This window comes from Bufo bufo, chromosome 2 (genome assembly GCF_905171765.1).
Source record: "Bufo bufo chromosome 2, aBufBuf1.1, whole genome shotgun sequence".
NCBI classification, from domain to species: domain Eukaryota; kingdom Metazoa; phylum Chordata; class Amphibia; order Anura; family Bufonidae; genus Bufo; species Bufo bufo.
The window spans coordinates 590,238,966-590,261,528 of record NC_053390.1 but is presented as its reverse complement, the minus strand read 5'-3'; the positions used below and the strand labels follow the sequence as shown (position 1 = coordinate 590,261,528).

The 22,563-nt window shown below is 40.5% G+C and overlaps 1 protein-coding gene across 3 annotated transcripts in view; it reads left to right on the top strand.

Moving 5' to 3' along the window:
- Positions 1–22,563, top strand: part of SYNPO2 (synaptopodin 2) — a 324,643-nt gene that overhangs the window by 211,312 nt on the left and 90,768 nt on the right. Inside the window, exons 1-3 of one of the 3 annotated variants that reach the window (XM_040418273.1) lie at positions 309–313; positions 6,598–6,601; positions 13,544–13,695. The exons of 1 other annotated variant lie outside the window; for it this stretch is intronic. In XM_040418273.1, coding sequence (XP_040274207.1) covers positions 13,553–13,695 — 143 coding nt within the window. In that variant the 5' untranslated portion in view covers positions 309–313; positions 6,598–6,601; positions 13,544–13,552. Of the gene's footprint in view, positions 1–308; positions 314–6,597; positions 6,602–13,543; positions 13,696–22,563 lie in introns of those variants that run through there. One more of the 3 variants, XM_040418272.1, reaches the window with a different exon arrangement.

Sequence of the window (22,563 nt, the reverse complement as noted above, 5' to 3'; positions counted from 1 at the left end):
AGGCCTCATGCACAAGACCGTTGTTGTGTTCCGTGTCCGTTGTTCCGTTTTTCTTGATTTTCTGCAGACCCATTGACTTTCAATGGGTCCGTTGAAAACTTGGCTAATGCACCGTTTGTCATCCGCGTCCGTGATCCATGGTTCCTGTCCTATTTTTTTCACGGAAAACGGTTCGCGGACCCATTCAAGTCAATGGGACTGTGAAAAAATGCGGAGGCACACAAGATTGTCATCCGCGTCCGCGTCCTTTTTTTTCCCTATCATTTGCATGGCAAACTTGACTTAGACTTTTTTTTACTTTCCTTCATGTCTGGTGATCCTCCAAAAATAAAGGAAACGGATCACGGAACAACGGAACCCCATTTTGCGGAACGGAACACAACAACGGTTGTGTGCATGAGGCCTTAGGAGAGAGAGGAGAGAGGTGCAGTAGAAAAGAAGTGCCCCCTGACCCGTGATAGGGAGAGAACTCAGCAGAAAAGACACCCCCATCCCCAGAGAATGGACATGCTCATTGAGCTGCCCGCTTGAAATAACTCTATCTGATCAACTGGAGCCATAAATGGGCAGATCTCTGGATCCATGTGAGGTACAGGTCTGCTTCTAGCTTTGTTAGAAAGAGACTGTTATGAACAAAAAATTTCTGATTTAGATTTTTTTTTACATTCAACATGGGATAACCCCTTTAAATGGTGGCATGGGATGGGAAGAGGGTAAGAGAATGGGAAGGGGAAAAAGTATGTGTGGGCAGGGGGGGTTCAGTGTAGGCACACAGACTGCGGGAGGACGAGGTGTGCGCCTCATCAGAAATTAAGTGCATCCCCCGGCAAGTTATTACATTCATGTTTATATCTGCTGCTATAATTGGTTTACCGAATGTCATTGAAGTGAATGGAACTGGGCTATACTACTACACATAACCTGTGGACCGTTGTGCTGTGTTTGGATGTTTTACTAAACCAGGACAATCCCTGCATTGGAAGCTTTCCAATATCTACTACCAATAAAAATGAATAATTGCAGGCTAGAAAAAACTAAGGCAATCATGGTCCATTATTATTCTTTTTAATTGAAAGTTAAGAATTTGGTGAAACCAGGTTGAGTCCATAGATTGGAACAGTAAGTTTTGTTTCCATGTATATGTGTTTGTGTGTATTAAGTGGGATCTGTTTTGTGGTAGCCCCCCGATACCTCAGTGTCAGAAGTGTATTGACTTCATAGAAAAATTCCAGAAAAGTCACAGTCAGCTAATTCTGCTACAGATGCCTTCAATCAAGACCTCAGTCATTTGATCATATTTAAGACAAAGCGGAATAGGCTATGCAAAGAATTGAAAAATGTAGGCTGATTCAGCACTTCCAAAAATAAAATCCAGTCTTTATTTTGCAGGAATGCCCAACCTGCACCCCTCCAGCTCTTTCAAAGTTTTAACTCCCAGCATGCTTTGATAGCTGTAGGCTGCCTGGGCATGATGGAAGTTTTAATTTTGCAAGAGCTGGAGGGCTGCAGGTTGGACAACCCTGATCTAATTTTTTTGAAGTGTTGGATAAGCCTACATTTTTCTACATCTTACTTTGAAAGACTGCAAGGGATCCATGCACAGGAAACGTGGTGAGCATGCAGCGGTGCACATTTTCTTTTGTGGCTGAACTGTGGTGTAAATTGTGGCAAAACTTGTATTTTTAAGCAATTTGGTGCATCTCATTTTAGACATATTTATGAAGCACATAAGCCAAAAAGAATAATCCACAGTACTGCATCTGCCAAGGGCATGGCTTCATTAGAAAGGGGTGTAGCTTTGTGAGAAAGAGTCTGGATCAATATTTTGCAACAAAATGCACAAAATTCTGTCAACCAATATATGGCTAGACAATCTAAAGGAGGGCCAGATGTATCATCCAGTATTAGCCTGGACATGTTGCGTATTTCAGACATCTTATAGAAGCTTTGCTTTAGAACATTAACATGTTAACTAGATGTGTTAACTCTCCAGATGTGACTGTTAACTCTGTTACACCCATAATTATCATTCTTGGCATAGAGTAAGTTAGATTACTTTCTTTCAATAGGCAAAATTGAAGGATCGTTTATCCTAATACCCATCACATAGGGGTATTTTTAAAACTCAATATTAATAGAAAACATGGCTATTTTTCTATTTTATTTTGGCTGTACTATGCCATTGAATAATATATACAAAAAATATCCTTCAGTAGCACTGAATACAAATGATAAAACCTCCTAAATAGTTAGTTAATCCAATTTACTGCTGCTGTGAAGGAAACATTTTATCTGCAGGGTAATCCTCAATATAATAGTAGGTGTAGATTTGGGATAATAGTATGACAGCTTATTGTTATCTTGGTAGATAAATCTGTTCTATCAAGCATTGTATTGGACAGTGTAATGTGTGATGCTTTAATTTGGTCAATACAGGGGGGGCTCTCTCTGGCCTCAGTGACAGTCCGACTGATAACTTAAGCAAGGCTATTTGCTGTGTTAAAAGTACGAACAAAGAGAAAGGTAAAGAGCCAGGACAGGAAGTAAAATACATGGAGCAACTTTAAAAAATTACAGTATATCCGAAAAATTAAGCACTTTTTTAAAAATAAAAAATGACATGAATTATTCACATATAAGCTGTTAATGCATGATTTTTTTTTTTTATGTCCCTTTAAAGTGACTTAATTAAATATGACCAGGAATGCTTCTCCTTGGAAACATACACTTCTCTGAATATAACACCTTGATAATAGTCTGGGGTGTTTCTAAATACAGCTCTTTAGGCAAGGCTTACATTCTTTTAGTAAAATCCAACATATTCATTGCAGGAAATGAACTATAGATATAGCAGACATTAACTTGATACTAAACTGTTAAACATGCTGTTGCTGCAAATATATATATATATATATACACTGCTCAAAAAAATAAAGGGAACACTTAAACAACACAATGTAACTCCAAGTCAATCACACTTCTGTGAAATCAAACTGTCCACTTAGGAAGCAACACTGAGTGACAATCAATTTCACATGCTGTTGTGCAAATGGGATAGACAACAGGTGGAAATTATAGGCAATTAGCAAGACACCCCCAAAAAAAGGAGTGGTTCTGCAGGTGGTGAGCCCAGACCACTTCTCAGTTCCTATGCTTCCTGGCTGATGTTTTGGTCACTTTTGAATGCTGGCGGTGCTTTCACTCTAGTGGTAGCATGAGACGGAGTCTACAACCCACACAAGTGGCTCAGGTAGTGCAGCTTATCCAGGATGGCACATCAATGCGAGCTGTGGCAAGAAGGTTTGCTGTGTCTGTCAGCGTAGTGTCCAGAGCATGGAGGCGCTACCAGGAGACAGGCCAGTACATCAGGAGACGTGGAGGAGGCCGTAGGAGGGCAACAACCCAGCAGCAGGACCGCTACCTCAGCCTTTGTGCAAGGAGGAACAGGAGGAGCACTGCCAGAGCCCTGCAAAATGACCTCCAGCAGGCCACAAATGTGCATGTGTCTGCTCAAACGGTCAGAAACAGACTCCATGAGGGTGATATGAGGGCCCGACGTCCACAGGAGGGGGTTGTGCTTACAGCACAACACCGTGCAGGACGTTTGGCATTTGCCAGAGAACACCAAGATTGGCAAATTCGCCACTGGCGCCCTGTGCTCTTCACAGATGAAATCAGGTTCACACTGAGCACATGTGACAGACGTGACAGAGTCTGGAGACGCCGTGGAGAACGTTCTGTTGCCTGCAACATCCTCCAGCATGACCGGTTTGGCATTGGGTCAGTAATGGTGTGGGGTGACATTTCTTTGGAGGGCCGCACAGCCCTCCATGTGCTCGCCAGAGGTAGCCTGACTGCCATTAGGTACCGAGATGAGATCCTCAGACCCCTTGTGAGACCATATGCTGGTGCGGTTGGCCCTGGGTTCCTCCTAATGCAAGACAATGCTAGACCTCATATGGCTGGAGTGTGTCAGCAGTTCCTTCAAGACGAAGGCATTGATGCTATGGACTGGCCCGCCCGTTCCCCAGACCTGAATCCAATTGAGCACATCTGGGACATCATGTCTCGCTCTTTCCACCAAGGTCACGTTGCACCACAGACTGTCCAGGAGTTGGCAGATGCTTTAGTCCAGGTCTGGGAGGAGATCCCTCAGGAGACCGTCCGCCACCTCATCAGGAGCATGCACAGGCGTTGTAGGGAGGTCATACAGGCACATGGAGGCCACACACACTACTGAGCCTCATTTTGACTTGTTTTAAGGACATTACATCAAAGTTGGATCAGCCTGTAGTGTGTTTTTCCACTTTAATTTTGAGTGTGACTCCAAATCCAAACCTCCATGGGTTGAAAAATTTGATTTCCATTTTTTTATTTTTGTGTGATTTTGTTGTCAGCACATTCAACTATGTAAAGAACAAAGTATTTCAGAAGAATATTTAATTAACTCAGATCTAGGATGTGTTATTTTTGTGTTCCCTTTATTTTTTTGAGCAGTGTATATATATATATATATATATATATATATATATATATTTATTAGTTATATAGTTGCAAAGTTATTTAAAAAAGACATAAGTCCATCAAGATACTTGACACTTAATGCAACAAAGGTCATTGAACGTGTCAACGCTTGCTGCAACTGTGTATTTAACATGTTAAGTGTAGTTACTGATTGCTACATCTTTAGTCTGTTTTGTGTTAGGCTACTTTCACACTAGCGTTTTTGGCGGATCCGTCATGGATCTGCAAAAACGCTTCCACTAAAATAATACAACCGCATGCATCTATGAACGGATCCAGTTGTATTATTTCTTATATAGCCATGACGGATCCATCATGAACTCCATTGAAAGATCCAATGAAGGACCGATCCCTTTTCTATTGAGTCAGAGAAAACTGATCCGTCTCCAATGACTTACATTGTGTACCAGGACGGTTCCGTTTGGCTCAGTTTCGTCAGGCGGACAGCAAAACGCTGCAGGCAGCTTTTTGGTGTCCGTCTCCAGAGCGGAATGGTGACTGATCAGAGGCAAACTGATGCATTCTGAGCGGATCCTTTTCCATTCAGAATGCATTAGGGCAAAACTGATCAGTTTTGGACCGCTTGTGAGAGCCCATGACGGATCTCACAAACGGAAAGCCAAATCCCCAGGGTGAAAGTAGCCTTAAGTGAGTTTTGAAGGAAGTGGATTCTACAAAAAGATCCTATTATTTTTTTGTAATGTAAATGCATTCCCATTGTATAGTGTATAATATTAAAAATACTTTTCTTCAGATGTTGAAACTAGGTGTACTTCTTCAAAATAACTTATCTATGACCCTTTAATTCTCAAGTACTTTAGTAAAATAAATGTGCTGTAGTGTAGAGCACTTAAATTCTTGACCCTTTTGCTGCCAAGGGTATCTGAGACATTTTAAACACTTTTGATTTGGCTAATAAAAACTAGGATTCTACAATGTAATATTCACCTACGTATACAATAATACTCATGTAGTGGGCAGCCAGGTTCAGACAAGAACATTTTGAAGAAGATTGCAATAATGTGACCAGAGACATAATGACAAATGTTTATACCAGATACTCAGGATACTTTGCATAAACAGGATAGTTATGGTCACAGACCAAATCTTTAAATGGCATCTGTGATTCAGGTCCTAAGAAGGCAGGACAGAGATTGACAATTGACTATTAAATGGGAGTTGTATGAGATTATAATTTGGATGGTATACTGCAATATTGCTATTCACAATTACTGTACAATAGTATGGCAGCAGGATTAGACTGGCCCACCAGAGTACTGGAGGATCCTCCAGTGGGCCCACGCTCTGATACCATAGTGGGCCCCAAAGGCCCAAGTGAAAAAATTTTTGGGAGGCAGTCTCTTGCTACTAGAGTCTATTGCATTGATTCAGAATTTATTAGACTTTATAGACAATATAAGAAACAAATCTCTTCTGGTGGGCCCGAGGAACCCCAAGCTGACACTGTATGGTAGTAATGACGGGCATGGAGCTTTAGGAACACTAAGTCTCTGTGAAAAAAAGGTCTAAAAATACTGAGCTTCAGGTAGATACAGGACAACTCATAAAAGACCAGGAATTTCTAATTATGGAAATGCTACAACATGGGGACTGTGGGGATTCGCTCTGGTAGACAAGCGGATGCAGTATAGAGGCAAAGACCAGTTTGTAACTCAAAAACTTCAGTGTTTTATTCACACTTATGGCAACAAAACAGTATGACAGCCCATTTGCAGTTTTGGTGTTCGTTCACACCTAGACAGTTCATACAGCAAAACAGTCACCTGTTATCCTAGGATTTAGTTCACACCCGATCGGCATTGCCCAGGACAGAGCAGACCTCCCAAACTCAGGCCTCCAGCCTAGCACACGGCTGGGATCCCAATCCAGCGATTGCCAGAGCTCCTCTGTCAGAGAGAGAGGTAATTACCACCAGCTGACACTGCTGGCTGGGTTTTTTATATAGGCCAGTCAAGTCCCGGCCTGGAACGTGGGGAGAAGTCACCCACCTAGCACTTTGACTACTCCCAGTAAGAGCCGTTCCGGATCAGCTATGACAGCTATACTAAATAGCAAGGTGTCAAACAGCAACTGCTGCTGACACCTGAAAACTGTCTCTTACTCCATCGATGCTAGGAACCTCGGTGACACATACCTTCCATCAACAATGGTCACTTGCGCCTTCCTACAGAACATAAAACCAAAAAGAATTGAGACAAAGAAGACGCTCCATTATACATTATATTGCCATGGTTGGGTGCACAAAACAAAGACAAGGAGCCTCAGTCCAGTTCTGACACTCCTGTAGATCAGCTGATTGAAGAAACCTCTTTGTTGTTTACATTTTCCATTTACTTGCATGCCCTTACTTTGTACTGTTTACTTGAAAGTGGCAAAGCTTCAATATTCTGCACCACCAATAGGTAGATGGTGTGCAAGGAGATGAACCGGTGTGAACAATGAATAGACCACAGCAGAAACACTGCAGCCTCTCCAAACAGCTGATTGGTGGGGTGCCGAGAGTTGTATCCCCACCAATCTCATGTTAGCTGAAGGCCTATGGGAAATATGAAATGCAGGACACACAACCATTTTTTTGGTAGTAGTGTTTTAGATAATTAGGTGGTGTTTTTAGGTCTCTAGTGTTTTGTTTTTTAACACAGCATGTTGATGCTTTTGGCATTTTTTCTGCCATTTCAACATCTCCTCTATAGAGAACAGAATGCCAGAAAAAAAAGTTCTTCACCCAGTTGTTTAGACAAAAATGGCACTAAATAGAAATTAATTAATGGATGCCATAAAAGTCACATGCAGTATGGAAAAAAATGCAAGTAGTTTCTATGGTGTTTTTTAAGTTAACAAAAAATACCTGAAAAATGTGTGTGTGAAGAAGCCCTTAATGTATATAGAGCCTACATTTTCATTGTATGGTTATTCATTTCCAGTGGAACTTCTGCATGACCCAAGAGCAACCTACATCTCCTTAAAGTAATTAAACTAAGTTTAAAAGTTATCCCCTATGCCTAGAATTGGGAATAGCTACCTGGGGGTCCCTTTCCCGCACCTGCCTCTACAGATAGCTGAGTACGGCATTTGGCAATCTCCAGAAATCCTATACAGAATGAATGGAGTGGCAGTATGCATGCTCCACCTGCCACTCTATTCAGGTGGCTGAATGGGACTCCCATTCTTGGGATTGGTGGGTGTACCAGCAGTTGGACCTCCAAGAATCAGCTAGTTTTCCCATCTCCTGTGTAGAGGGCAGGGGCGTAACTACCATAGCGGCAGACCATGCGACTGCTATGAGGCCCAGAGCAAGACGGGGCTTAGTTGGGATTATCTCCTCTTCTACTGTAGCGATGAGTGGCATAGGCCAGGCATGCTCAACCTGCGTCCCTCCAGCTGTTGTAAAACTACAACTCCCACAATGCCCTGCTGTAGGCTGATAGCTGTAGGCTGTACAGGCATGCTGGGAGTTGTAGTTTTGCAACATCTGGAGGGCCGCAGGTTGAGCATGCCTGGCATAGGCAATATTCGAATTTTCAATATTTCACAAATTTTTGGTCGAATATTCGCCATAAATTAGCAAATTCTAGAATTCGTGATCTCCAGTCATTATTTACTTGATTGCGAAAATCGGCAATGTAATTTATTTGCAATAAAAATTCGCAATTAGAATATTCACGATCAGCACTAAGGGGTAGGCTACTTTCCAATTGGTTGCTAGGTATGTTGCTAAGTGCCAATATTCGTGATAAATTTGCAATTAGAATATTCGCAATCAACACTATTCGCGAATATGAATATATAGCACTATATTCTAAATATTCACGAATTCTCAAAGTGGCGATATTCGCGATTAAAATGCGCGATTCGAATATTCGCGCTCAATATTATTCTACTGGAGGTGAAAACTTGGTCAGGACTCTACCCTCTAAAGGAACAACTCTTAGGAAGTGAGGCAGTGGAAAAATGGCCCATGGGTCATTGAAAAGGGTTTAGGCAGAAACCCTTCTGCCCTGTGTGGGAGGGCCTGGTTTGATCCTTGCTATGGGGCCCTTTTTTCTCTATGTACGCCACTGGTAGAGGGAATAACTGTTAAATATGGCTTAACCCCTTTAATGATGCAGCCAATTCAGTCCTCGCTTATATAAAAGGAGCTATGAACATGTGTGCAGTTCTGGTCATGGAACATCCCATAGCAGAGGAATCATATCACACTTTGCTCCACCCCAATCCCAATCCCAAGAGGAACCGGATGTTGGCACAGTTTGCATTACAAACCCTGAGCGCTATCTGCGGTTGGAACATTTACCTCTATGGTACAATACTTCTTTAAAAAAAATATCCAGTATTTAATTTAGAAAAAGTGCTGGTGTGTAAGTGCCTTTGATGCTGCCTGTAATTATACATCACTTACATGCAATCATTGTTACTAATATTTAGATTTCCTCATCACAGACTCTGTAAACTTACATCCTAATGGAACTATCTGGCAGATGAAACATTGTTTCAGAGGATTTCGCATTAACATCTCTTTCCTTGTTGCTTTCAATATTGCCAAGCTATTTACATTCTTACACCGGGGGAAAAACTCAGAATACCATTCCTTATTAGTAAATGCTGGGATTATAGTGTTTGGCATCCTCCGCGTCTATAAAACCTCCATATCATGTCACATCATGTACTGTGTATTACAGTTACAAGAAAAAAAGGTCTCTGCAGTAAATGAAACAAAGTGATTCATGTGAAAAAGAGTGCAAAAAACGAAGCCTACTAGGCATGAAATACACAGAGTAGTTCACCGCAGAGTTCTATAACATGCAATGATCATATCACTGGCAGTAATTTACACACAGCATCATAATGGGTACATCACGTCATACGGTTTCATGACTGGTACTCTTTGTAACCTTTGCCACCTGAGTTTACAGTATACAGAATTGACAGTATACACTTTATATCTGAGTGTGCCGAAATAAATTGCATGGACTTCTTATGACGCCTACTCACCTATGTGGGAATTTATCATGCCCTACAACTTCAGAATTCTGCCTTAAAAAAGTTGCAAATAAGGCTTTTTCAGCTTTTTGGAGATACGTTCAAAAAGTTCTACTTTGTTTTCCCTTTGAATTGCGTTTTCTTTCTGCAGGCAGACTTCTACGGGGTCGCTGGGATAAGCAATGGGCCATTTTAGCTTTTCACATGGCAGTGCAGGTTTATTTGTGGCATTTCAAAAATTGAAGCAGGAAGCACAGAATTCTAGATTTATCCAAGATGTATAATAAAAATTGCTGTACTTCTTCCCCTGCAGCATTTATGCCATGTGTGGCCATACTGTACCCTACAGGTGCCATTTACTGATACAATGCAGTCTTGTGTATTATGGTGTTTCTCCTTTTTAGTACCAAACAGATTTTTCTTGATTTTTCATAATGTAAGGGTTCTGTGGTTCTGCACATGGAAAAAAATTACTTATGGGTATGAACATACAGTGCATTCATGTCACCGTTTCAACACCTAGTGCCAGTATAAAAAATACAATGCCCCTCATTATATAATGCTCCCTCTGTAGCACTAGTATATAATGCCTCCCTGCAGTGCTAGTATATAATTCTCCCCCTGAAGTGCCAGTATATAATGCCTGTAGTGTATCTATCTATCTATCTATCTATCTATCTATATTATTCCCCTCATAAATTGCCAATATATAATAGTCTCCACTTAATGCCAGTATACAGTATAATGGTCCCCCTGTAGTGTCACTATATAATCTCCCCTGTAGTGCCAGTTTACAATGCCCCCTGTGGTGCCAGTATATAATGCTCCCACTGTAGTGCCAGTATAGTATATAATGCCCCCCAGTATATAATGCTCCTCCTGTAGGGCCAGTATGTAATGCCCCCTGTAGTGCCAGTATATAGATGCAAGCCACAGGCTCAGGCTGAAAGGAAGGGACAGGAGCCCTCAAATGCAGTTCGGCATTTACCTGCGGCAAAAAACTAATCTCCCCTCATGGTAGATATGGCCTTGCATGATTGACGGGGCCAGGTTCCTGCATAGTCTTCTCGCTTGGCTCTGCCAATCAAGAAGAAGAGTGGGGGTTGGCAGAGGAAGCAGGAGGAGCAAGTGGCTTGGACCCACCCTCATTGCACTTAATCGCTCATTTGCTTTCAGATCAAAAGCACTTTTTTTACAGAATGATGCAGCTGATCACTAAGTGAAATGTCTCATTACATTCAGATGAGCTACAAGGCATTGTGCCTGGTTTAATAGATAATTTGCTGGTGAAATTTAGTCATATTCACTCTTTTTTAAATTAAGTCATTCTCATTAAATGGTTATTCCTATCACAAAAATGCTGGCATATCGCTAGGACATGCCAACAGGGGCACAACAGTGCATCCACCAATTGATGGAAATAACCCTTTAGGAAGCAGTGTGAGGAAAGTGAGGAAAATTGGCTTCTACCTCACAGGTTTTTTTTTGCCTTCCTCTGGATCAACTTGCAGGATAACAGGCCGAACTGGATGGACAAATGTCTTTTTTTGGCCTTATGTACTATGTTACTATGTAGTGTCCTGTGAAAATCTAATATTTCCATTTGAGAAAGCTAACCTAACACTGTGGGGGAGATTTATCAAATGTAAAGGAAAACTGGCATAGTTGCCAAAGGAGCTCTGAAAAATGAAAGATGGAATCTTATTGGTTGCTATGAGCAACTAAGCCAGTTCTACTTTACATTAGTTTTGATAAATGTCCTTCACTATGTATGAAAACAGCCTTCCACTAAACTAGAAACATCAGAAAAAAGAAAATGAAACGTATCTCAAAGGTAATGTTTTGGAGTTGTTTCCTAATTTCCCAAGTTGGACAATCTCTTTTTGATTTCTGAGGGACCTGTCAATGAAAACCATTGTTTACAATGGAACAAAACTTTTAGGATATGTATTAGTGCTAGTAGTATGCATGGTTTATGCATTTTTGCATTACTATCGTCAGGATCAGGCATCCTGGTGGTTCGGATGCCTGGCCGTGAAATCTCACGCATGCACAGTTCGGATCTCAGGAGAGACCCTGCTATGAGATCTGAACTGTACCAACTATACTCTCGCCGGTGCATGCCTAAGATTTCAGGACCAAGCATCCGAACAATGAAGATGCCTTGCCCTCTCAATCAATGTGCCAGGGGAAGTAACCACGGGGAGAGGAGATGGTGAAGTGGTGCTCCAGCCCATCGGAGCTCCGAGCACCTCACTAACACAAAAATGAAATTACACATTTCTCTAACAGGACACCTCTAATTGCTGCAGTAGGCCTGGTTTAGTATGGTTGATCATGCTGACCGATGCTCTTTGTGTTGTAATCTGATCTATGTGAATATCATAAATATACTTTCCCTGAGAAAAGTAATAAAGGTTGTTCTGTATATCCTCACTTGTCTGTAGCAGGCTAAGGTTGTCTTCACAAGTGGAAGATTTTGTTGCAGAAAAGTTCTGAGAAGGGTTGTTTTGGTGGCAATCATATGAATTTCAGCAAGTCCCATTCAGATAAAAGGAACTGATTTTCGGTTGCAGAAATATTCTGCAACAAACTCTTCTGCTTGTGAAGGCCAATTTTGAGCAGATTCCATGGCCAAAGAATGCCAGCGGCTGTACGGTTTAGAGTAGTGTTGGGCGCGAATATTCGAATCGCAAATTTTAATATAGTGCTATATATTCATATTCTCGAATATTCTAGATATTTTTTTTTCCATCAGTAACCTCCCTTCTTGCTTGTGGGCCAATGATAAGGCTGCAATGTCTTTGTCTGAGCTTAGCAACATCCCTAGCAACCAATAGGAAAGTTACCTACCCCTTACTATATAAGAACTTCCCCAGCAGCCATTTTCTGTAGTTTTATGGAGTTCTGAGAGAGACAGCAGTGTCATTGCTGTGCTCTGTGCTTTCCACTCATTACATTAGATAGATAGTTAGATAGCTTATATATATATAATACAGATAGTTAGTGGGTAGGTTAGATGGTGATATAGTGTAGGGTGTTAGGTAGTGTGACAATACTTAGTGCACCAATCAGTATGTAGTCAGACCTGCTAAAATGTGAAGTTGCACGTATTGCGCAAAAATATGCGCATCATTAATTGCCGATTTGCCCAATCGTCAATATATTGGAGCACTCTATCTGCATATAAAGCTATTGTGATGTTCTTCAGTGCCAACCATTTTCTCCAGTCTCAGGAAACTTCTAGCAGCTTAAAAAAAGTAGCAACTGTGACCCACACCTGTATTGTGCGCGCAATACTCGCATATTACATTGCCGATTTTCGCAATCAAGAAAATTATCGCAAATTCTCGAATTTGCAAATATGTGACGAATATTCGCCCAAATATTCACCAAATATCGCAAATTCTAATATTGCCCCTGCCACTCATCACTAGTTTAAAGCAGCGACCTTGCTTGGCACAGTCCTTTCTTGGCACAGTCAAAGCTATAAACCACTGGCCACATGAACAGCCACTTAGAAGCACCAAATCCCAACTTCAGTAGACATAGTATGAACAGGGCCTAAATCCTGGAAACTTCTGACATTTCAGCTAATATTAGTGGTTTAAATAAGAAAGATATTATTAATATGTAGATTTTATTTACGCATATTTTATTGGTGCTCTACCAAGGCCAGATCTGCACTACTACAAATCTAGCTTAAGATCCAGGAGTAAAATATTTTGACATTTAGTACAATTTTTAGTTTCTTTTCTAATTGTTACGGGTTACTTTTTATAGTGGTACTTAGCAACAGAGGTCATCCCACCTGATGTAAACTTAGTATAGGACGATAGTTATTTGCTAATAAAAAAGAAAGAGTTAAGTTTGGTTGGAGATCCCTATATTTTCAGTCCTAGTTTATTCATGGGTAATCTTTGGCATATTTCACATGACAATCAGAAGTTTCATGAATGCAGTATCTAACTGGTAAAAGCCATGAATAGTCACATGATTTTTTCTTGTCTTGTTTTAGGTCCGCAGTATGAGTAAGGCCTCTAATGCCGGATTATGTGAGGGAGATGAGGTGATCTCTATCAATGGGACAAATTGCACTGACATACCCTACTCAGAAGTTGTTGCTCTTATTGAAAAATCACTTGATATCCTGCAGATGTTTGTGAAAAGGTAAGGAATATGTAAAACAGATAACACTTTAAGTTCATCTTCCATTTCAAACTGATCTGTAGTCTGGTTGATTGTATAGCACTATAATTTGAGGATTGTATGGTACCACTGGTGGATTAAGTAGACCAGAAGCTCAGAGCTTTTCACAAAACATGGGCTTTCCCTTCCCCACCACTGCCCCACCATGATGTGTCTATATTCAACACCACCCTTCTCTTCTAACTTTGACAACTGGGTGTTACCATTCCCATGTCAAAGCATGGTACATCTTTACGCTAACAGTGTCCAATCATTGCTGACAGAATCAGACTATATGCTCTTGATTTTGGAAATTGTTACACCTAGTTGTCAATTAGGTATGGGCTACAAAGATACTTTTTGTATACTTTTAGTGGAACACAAATATTTACTATAACAGACATGTTAAGGGAGGTGACAGGTGTTCTGTAAATCTTTTTTTCTACTCCATGCAGCCCAGACCGCTTGACGACTTCTGCTGACAACCCCAGAATAAACTGTAAAATAAATACAGACCCTGATCAAACAAATACAGACCACAGGCTGCTTAAGTAAATACAAACCCAGACCAAACCCCTAAATAAATAAAGAACACTCACAACAGTTTAAAGGAAATGTATCACTTTTTTTTCTGCCAGTTAAAACCGCTTAGCAGCAAATATCCTTTTTTCTAATCTCTTCTTTATTTTCTGATTGCAGTTTTTTTTGTTCTTTTTCCTGAACATGATTATGGGGCTGCAATCTTGCCTGAGCTGCTGTTAACAGCATTTAGAAAGCATTAAGAAAATTGCTTTACGCAGTTCCATGGCCCCTAGGCACAATGGTCAGGAGGGGACCCTATTGACTTCTATGGGAGAGTTTTCTAGGCATGCTCTGTGACCTGTGCAAGGAAAGAATAGATAAGCTCTGGCAATCACCTATTGTGAATGGTGAATACTGTCTTATCTGTCATTCTAATCCTGCCTGTAATGATATCACCAGCACAGGGCTTTATTAAGACTGTGTCTAATACGCTGGTCTTAATAAATGTGCCCCTAAGTGTCTTCCAGTTGGACAGAGAGGTCTCACAGTTCTGAGCACCATCTTCACCCTTTTGGAGATGGGCAATGGTATTGTTTTACTTATTTTTTAGATAAGCAGGTAACTATAGTAAAAACCAAAGTACAGACCAAGAAGTGGCTCCTATTATTAGGCTGAGTGGCCAGTGCAAAAACTGCAGGATTTTATGTTTTCTTGATTTTGAGGGGCTTACGTAATGGAAACCACCCATAAATGACTCCATTTTAGAAACTAAACCCCTCAAATTATTCAAAACTGATGTTACAAATTTTGTTAACCCTTGAGGTGTTCCACAAGAATTAAAGGAAAATGGAGGTGAAATTTCAAAATTTCAATTTTTTTTTAGATTTTTTTATGTTAATAATTTTTTTCTTGCAACACAGCAAGGGTAAACAGCAAAATAGACCTCAATATATATTACTCTGATTCTGCAGTTTACAGAAATACCCCATATGTGGCAGTAAACTGTCCTATGGGCACGATGCAGTGGTCAGAAGGAAAGGAGCGCCATATGGATTTTGGAGACAGATTTTGCTAGAATGGTTTTTAGGCACCATTTTGTTTGAAGAGACCCTGACGTACCCCTACAGTGGAAACCCTCAAAAAGTTACCCCATTTTGGAAACTACACCACTTAAAGAATATATTAAGGGGGTATTGAGCACTTTGACCCCCTAAGCGTTTTACAGAATTTGGAAACACTTGGTTGTGAAAATGAAAAGTTTCACTTCTTCCAAGAAAATGTTGCTTTAGCTCCAAAATTTTCATTTTCACAAGGGGTAACAGGAGATAAAGCACCCCATAATTTGTTACCCATTTTATCCTACCGCAACACCCCATATGTGGTGGTAAACTGCTGTGGGGGCACATGGCAGGCCTCAGAAGGGAAGGAGCGCCATAAGGCTTTTGCAGCGCAGATTTTGATGGATTGGCTTACAAATGCCATTGGTTTTTATTTTTAAAGTGATTGTCCTATGTGGGGGCTAATTTTTTTCATGATGGGGTGATGTTTTCATTGGTACCATTTTGGGGTACATAAGACTTTTTGATCATTTGGTATTACACTTTTTGTGAGGCAAGGTGACAAAATGGCTGTTTTGGCATATTTTTTTTTTTTTTTTTGCAGCATTCACCTGAGGGGGCATATAATGTGATATTGTTATAGAGCAGGTTGTTACAGATGCAGCAATACCTAATATGTCTATCATTGTTATTTGTGTTACGTTTTACACAGTGAAAGCCTTTTTGAACAGAATAAAATCTTGGTTTTGGTGTTGCCATTTTCTGAGAGCTATATTTTTTTATTTTTGGGTGATTGTCTTAGGTAGGGTTTCATTTTTTGCAGGATGAAATTACGGTTTGATTGGTACCATTTTGGGCTAAATACCCACCAGAAAATGGCTGTTTTGGCACAGTTTTTTTCTTGTTTTTTTCTTTTTTTTTACGGCGTTCATCTGATGGGGTGGATCATGTGATATTTTTATAGAGCCGGTCGATACAGACGCGGCGATTCCTAATATGTCTTATTTTCTCTTTTTCGCTTTTTTTGACAATTTTTTTTTAACTTTATTTTGGAAAAATGATGTTGTTCTTTTACTTGAAACTTTAATTTTTTTTGTAAAACTTTATTTTTATTACTTCTTTTTTAACTTTTTTTTTTACTTTTTAACTTTTTTAACTAACTGAGCACCATATTCACCCTTTTGGAGATGAGCAATGGTATTGTTTTACTTTTTTTTAATATTGGATACAGCCTAGATATAGTTTTAAAATATTATCGACTTTGCTAGTCTTTGCTATACAACATAAAAGCTCTCAGGAAAGTTGATTTTCAACTGGAACTTTTTTGGTGTTCATTTTGTAGTACTCTACAGTGTAGCTTGACGATAAAGTCCTTTTACAGTGTTTTCAGAGTTCATTGTATCTCCTGTCAATGTTATTTAATCTAGAATAAACACACGGTGTCAGTACTAATCTCTACCATTGATTCTTAAAGCATCTACGTGATCATTTAGAAGAACAATCTCCATTAGATTTGCTGTTTGTAAAGAAGTTCATGTAGCAAAAAAAAATATCAAGTAATCAAACACAAGGAATCCTTCTTTGTAAATGTTAGGGCTTTCTTCTGTCTGGTTTCTATCCATTGCTGTCATTCTCTTTTGGTTGTGTAGACATAATGATTTCCAATACAGTTATATTTTCATGGGTTGTTTACATCTTTGGTGGCAGGTGTGTACACAGATCTCATAGACCCCCATAGCAAACTTAGTATGGGCCCTCCTGCCCAACCTAGTTTCATAGTATTCATGTGTCAATCATCCCCATGCAATGCAGAATGCAGAGCAGAAAGCCTCAGATTTGTGATGATTTATTTTATTTTTTTATTAGGCGGAAGAAGTTTTAATAAAACAAAAATTAATAAGACAAGTCAAACCTGGTCTCACCCACTTTATCTGACTTTTATGTTAGTAAAGTGGAATAGTTGCTTCATAAATATGGAGCTCATATCGAACACCATATTTCTTAATGTATTCACATAAGACAACTGGCATAAGTACATTGATTGGCATAAATACATTGATAAATTTATTTAATCAGAAGAGTTGAAATTTATGACTCCAAGAAACCCCCAAATACTAACTTTCTACGCACTCCCGAAAATCCATAAGGGAGTGGATCCGTTGAAAGGGAGACCGATAGTATCTGGGGTAGATTCTTTCTCTCAGAATACTAGCATCTATATTGATAGAGTCCTGAGACCTTTTGTCTCTGCGTTACCCTCTTACATCAGGGATACGACGGACTTGCTTTTGCGCATTCAGGATACTGCTGTAGAGGAGAAGACATTCTTGGCCTCTATTGATGTTGAGGCCCTCTACAGCAGTATACCTCATGAATGGGGTATTAAGGCAGTGGGTTCCTTCTTGGCAACTAGGGGCATTCAGTTTAGGGCCCATAATTCCTTTATTGTATCCATCCTGAGATTCGTACTAACACATAATTTTTTCCTCTTTAAGAATGTGTTTTACCACCAGCTCAGGGGCACAATGATGGGTAGCCCCTGTGCACCAACTTACACAAATTTGCTCCTGGGCTGGTGGGAGGACCAACTCGTATTTAGTGACATGGAGCAGCCCTGGACCACCCACATTACCTTCTGGGGAAGGTGTATTGATGATATTTTCTTATTGTGAGATGGTCCAGAGGTTGCCTTTAGGTCATTTGTCACGTCACTAAATCACAATCCAATTGGTTTGAGATTTACCTGTGAAATTAGTAACAGGGAAATCTCGTTCCTGGATATTAAAATCTCTAAAAAGGATGGGATGTTATGTACTGAAACCTTCAGGAAACCAACAGCTACCAATAGCCTCTTACACTGGGGAAGTTTCCACCCTAACCCAGTTAAAAGAGGTATTCCGAAGGGCCAATACATTCGTATCAGGAATTGCACTAATACTTCCACATTCGTGACGCAATCAAGGGACTTAAGGGACAGGTTTTTGAGTAGAGGTTACCCGGATGAGACACTGAAGAAAGCTTTTAGACATTCCCTGGCCACAAATAGAGACTGTTTTGTAGACCCACAAAAAAAGGGTAGATTACAGGATAAAGATGTAAGATCGGGACATTTGATAACTCCCATGAGAGGATCTTTGAAATCCTTAGAAGACATTGGGGTATCCTTCGGACTGATAGGGACCTCGTTGATGTACTCCCACAAACAGGGATTACCTTTAGGAGGGGGAGATCCATCAGTGATCATCTAGTACACAGTCTCTATACTACACCTACAACTGCAGGTACTTGGCTAGATAGGAGACCGTTGGGAATGTTTAGGTGCAGTGGGTGCATCGCTTGTCCATACATCACTGTATCCAAAACATTCAGAAGTGTCTCAACGGGTAGAATGTTTGAAATGAGGGATTTCGGCAATTGTAGAAGTTGTGGAGTGGTTTATTTGATTACATGTCAGTGCCCCATGAATTATGTGGGTAAAACTAAGAGGGAATTGAGGAGGAGAGTGGGAGAGCATCTTGGAGATATTAAGCATGGACGAGATAAACCTGTGGCAAACCATGTCCATGAGTTCCATGGTGGGAATGCCAAATCTTTGGGTTTTCAGATTATTGAGATCATCCAACCTTCTCCACGCAAGGGTGACTGGGATAAGAGGATTTTACAGAAGGAGTGCCAGTGGAGCTATAGATTAAAAACATCCAGTCCGGATGGTTTGAATGAACAGCTATCATTTGGCTGTTTCTTATAATCCTGGGATGCTCTCTCCCTCCTCCTCATACCCAGCCCACCTGAGCATAACTACACTCTCCTCCCTCCATTAATCTTTAATTTTCTTTTTTCCCTTCCTGTGCTCCTTCTTTATTTTTTCCCCGTTTCCCCTACCCTTCTCTAAGCTTTCTCCTCCCCCGTGAATTTTCTCCTCCTCCTTTTCCAAACAAAACCAGTTTCCAATAGGAACTCTATTTATATCGTTATCCCTGCCATTCTATTGATTATTGGATCGAAAATGATCTTAAAATATGTATTCTATAGCTACAATTGGGTTTCCCTTATTATTTGTGGTTGACCTTTAGTGGTTGAATGATGATGGGCAGATTGAAAAATAATGTTCGGTGAAATTGATGTCTTGTCTTGTTTCCCCCTTGATATCTCTAGTATTGTCCTCCCCTTCTACCCCCTTGATCTTTGGGGTTTCCGCCGTCCTGCTATCCTCCATTTATAAATGCATCCTTAATACTATGTCTTTATAGAGTCCATTCCATGGCCGCATAATTTTGTGCTCAATAAGTGATGTAAAAATGGGGGGTACTGTATAATAATAACACCCTGGCCGTACAGGACCTGGTAGTATATTTTCTTGCACTATTTGGTCACTTACTAAGGTCTCGTCTTTAAGATACAATTAATCAGTAATTGAATGTACATTCCTGAGTATGGATCAAATAGGATGGAGTCATTTCCGTTCCGTGAGTCTGGTATCACTCCCTGATCCGCATGGTGGAGTGCATATGCGTTCCAGGGCTATTTCCGGTATGCAGAGCTGCAGCGACTGACGTAATTTCCCTTTTGGTCGCCGGCTCCGTAAGTCATTTCTGGCCTGTGGAACGCATTTGCGTTCCAAAGCGGCGTTCTCATGGCCTACTGTGTGATGCTATTTTTAAGGTACCCCTCAACACTTATTTTATTTAGTCTATATACCATGTGCCAGATGGGTGAGTGGGCTCTCTATTTGAACAAGTTGGGGTTCTAACATTATAGGTATGATGGATGGGGTTAATCAAGGGGGAGGGACTAATCATGGGTGGATCCTTTATAAGGCGCCAGGTTTTGAATATACATGGGGACACCGGTCATATTTAGCTTGCATCCTGGGTCTTCTGTTCCTAGAGGGTCTCTGAACGTAAAATCTCCACTGTGGGATCTTGTTGCTGGAGTATCATCCTCCTCTTCCCCTGCCGAACCAGTCGTAGTATATAACGGCTGGGGAAACGTAACGCTGGGAATTTTTTGTCTTGTTTATTTGTCAGTGTGTCTTCTTCTATGTTGTTGCACTAAGTTTACCATAGGATGGGGTGTTTTAGGGCTTACTAGATTAGGTAAGAGGACAGGGAGCCCCTACCTTCAAGGGGTGTCCCTGGGCTTAGCCTATCTAGGGTCATACAGGGAATTGTCTAGGTATTTATTCTATATATTGGACTCCATATGGGTGACCTTGATTTTTTGATACCATCTACCAAGGACCTTTTATCATCTCATCCCTGGACCATCCCTTATCCATCATCTCTGTTCCCCCATTCAGTCGAAAATCACTCCATCTAACGTGTTTTCAGCTAATTTGTATGTGTTGTCTTGACCCTTTGGACCAAGTCCGGCCGTAGGCCAGTTTTTATGGAAGTTTATTAAAAGGTATATTTTATATTTGGGAAGGTGTTCATGGTTATATCAGTAGTTTTTCTAGCCCGGGATGCAAAGTATTTGGAGAGTTTTGGAAGCAGTTTGGGAGCAAGGCAGAAAAAATGTTCAGGAGAGAAAAAGTTATGCAGTTGGGCACAATGAAAAAGATTTGATTTTGAAAGAAAAGAACATCCTAGGATTGTTAACTTGATTGCCTATATTAATGGGACAGTGTAAAGAAACACCCTTAAGAAATATTATGAGATCAGGAAAAGTACCAAGGAAGTTTTTTTGTAAGATTGGAACACCAGCATTTAGCATGTTCCAAGCAGAGGATTGGGTCAGAGGATTATAAACAGCAAAAGGCATCAGCCTTATAATACTTTGATCTTGGACAGTATGCAATATGGAATGATGCTCTAGAAAAAAAAAAGAAAGCCCTTTGGGATTGGCAATTTGTTTTCTTTTAGTGCACACTGTTCACACATACGGTAATCATTGTTGTTATTTTCTGCACCCAACAATGAGCCACAGACATTGGGTGGTGGAGACACCCACATGACAATTCCCTAATGGCACCGAGTACAGGCAAATGAGGCAGACTAGGAAAGAAAAGCGCTGGAATCAGTAAAGAGCTGGCTGTAAAGATATGCAGTCAGTTTCAGTGTAAGAACATGGCAGGTCCTTTTTAACCACGTGGCATTATAAATGGGTGACCTGCTCCTTTCATTAAATGTCACAATTCTGCCATCATGTAAATTAGGAAGAGTAAGCAACTAAATTATCTCCTAAACTGACAGTAATCCTTGAGAAGTCCAAGATTGACTTATCAGGTCCTGACATCTCTCACATACTGTAGTATGAATTATACAGTCAGGTCCATAAATATTGGGACATCGACACAATTCTATCATTTTTGGCTCTATACACCACCACAATGGATTTGAAATGAAACCAACAAGATGTGCTTTAACTGCAGACTGTCAGCTTTAATTTGAGGGTATTTACATTCAAATCAGGTGAACGGTGTAGGAATTACAACAGTTTGCATATGTGCCTCCCACTTGTTAAGGAACCAAAAGTAATGGGACAATTGGCTTCTCAGCTGTTCAATGGCCAGGTGTGTGTTATTCTCTCATTATCCCAATTACAATGAGCAGATAAAAGGTCAAGAGTTCATTTCAAGTTTGCTATTTGCATTTGGAATCTGTTGTTGTCAACTCTCAAGATGAGATACAAAGAGCTGTCACTATCAGTGAAGCAAGCCATCATTAGGCTGAAAAAACAAAACAAAGCCATCATAGAGATAGCAAAAACATTAGGCATGGCCAAAACAACTGTTTGGAACATTCTTAAAAAGAAGGAACGCACCGGTGAGCTCAGCAACACCAAAAGACCCGGAAGACTACAGAAAACAACTATGGAGGATGACTGAAAAATTCTTTCCCTGGTGAAGAAAACACCCTTCACAACAGTTGGCCAGATCAAGAACACTATTCAGGAGGTAGGTGTATGTGTGTCAAAGTCAACAATCAAGAGCAGACTTCACCAGAGTGAATACAGTGGGTTCACCACAAGATGTAAACCATTGGTGAGCCTCAAAAACAGGAAGGCCAGATTAGAGTTTGCTAAACAACATCTAAAAAAGCCTTCACAGTTCTGGAACAACATCCTATGGACAGATTAGACCAAGATCAACTTGTACCAGAGTGATGGGAAGAGAAGAGTATGGAGAAGGAAAGGAACTGCTCATGATCCTAAGCATACCACCTCATCAGTGAAGCATGGTGGTGGTAGTGTCATGACGTGGGCATGTATGGCTGCCAATGGAACTGGCTCTCTTGTATGTATTGATGATATGACTGCTGACAAAAGC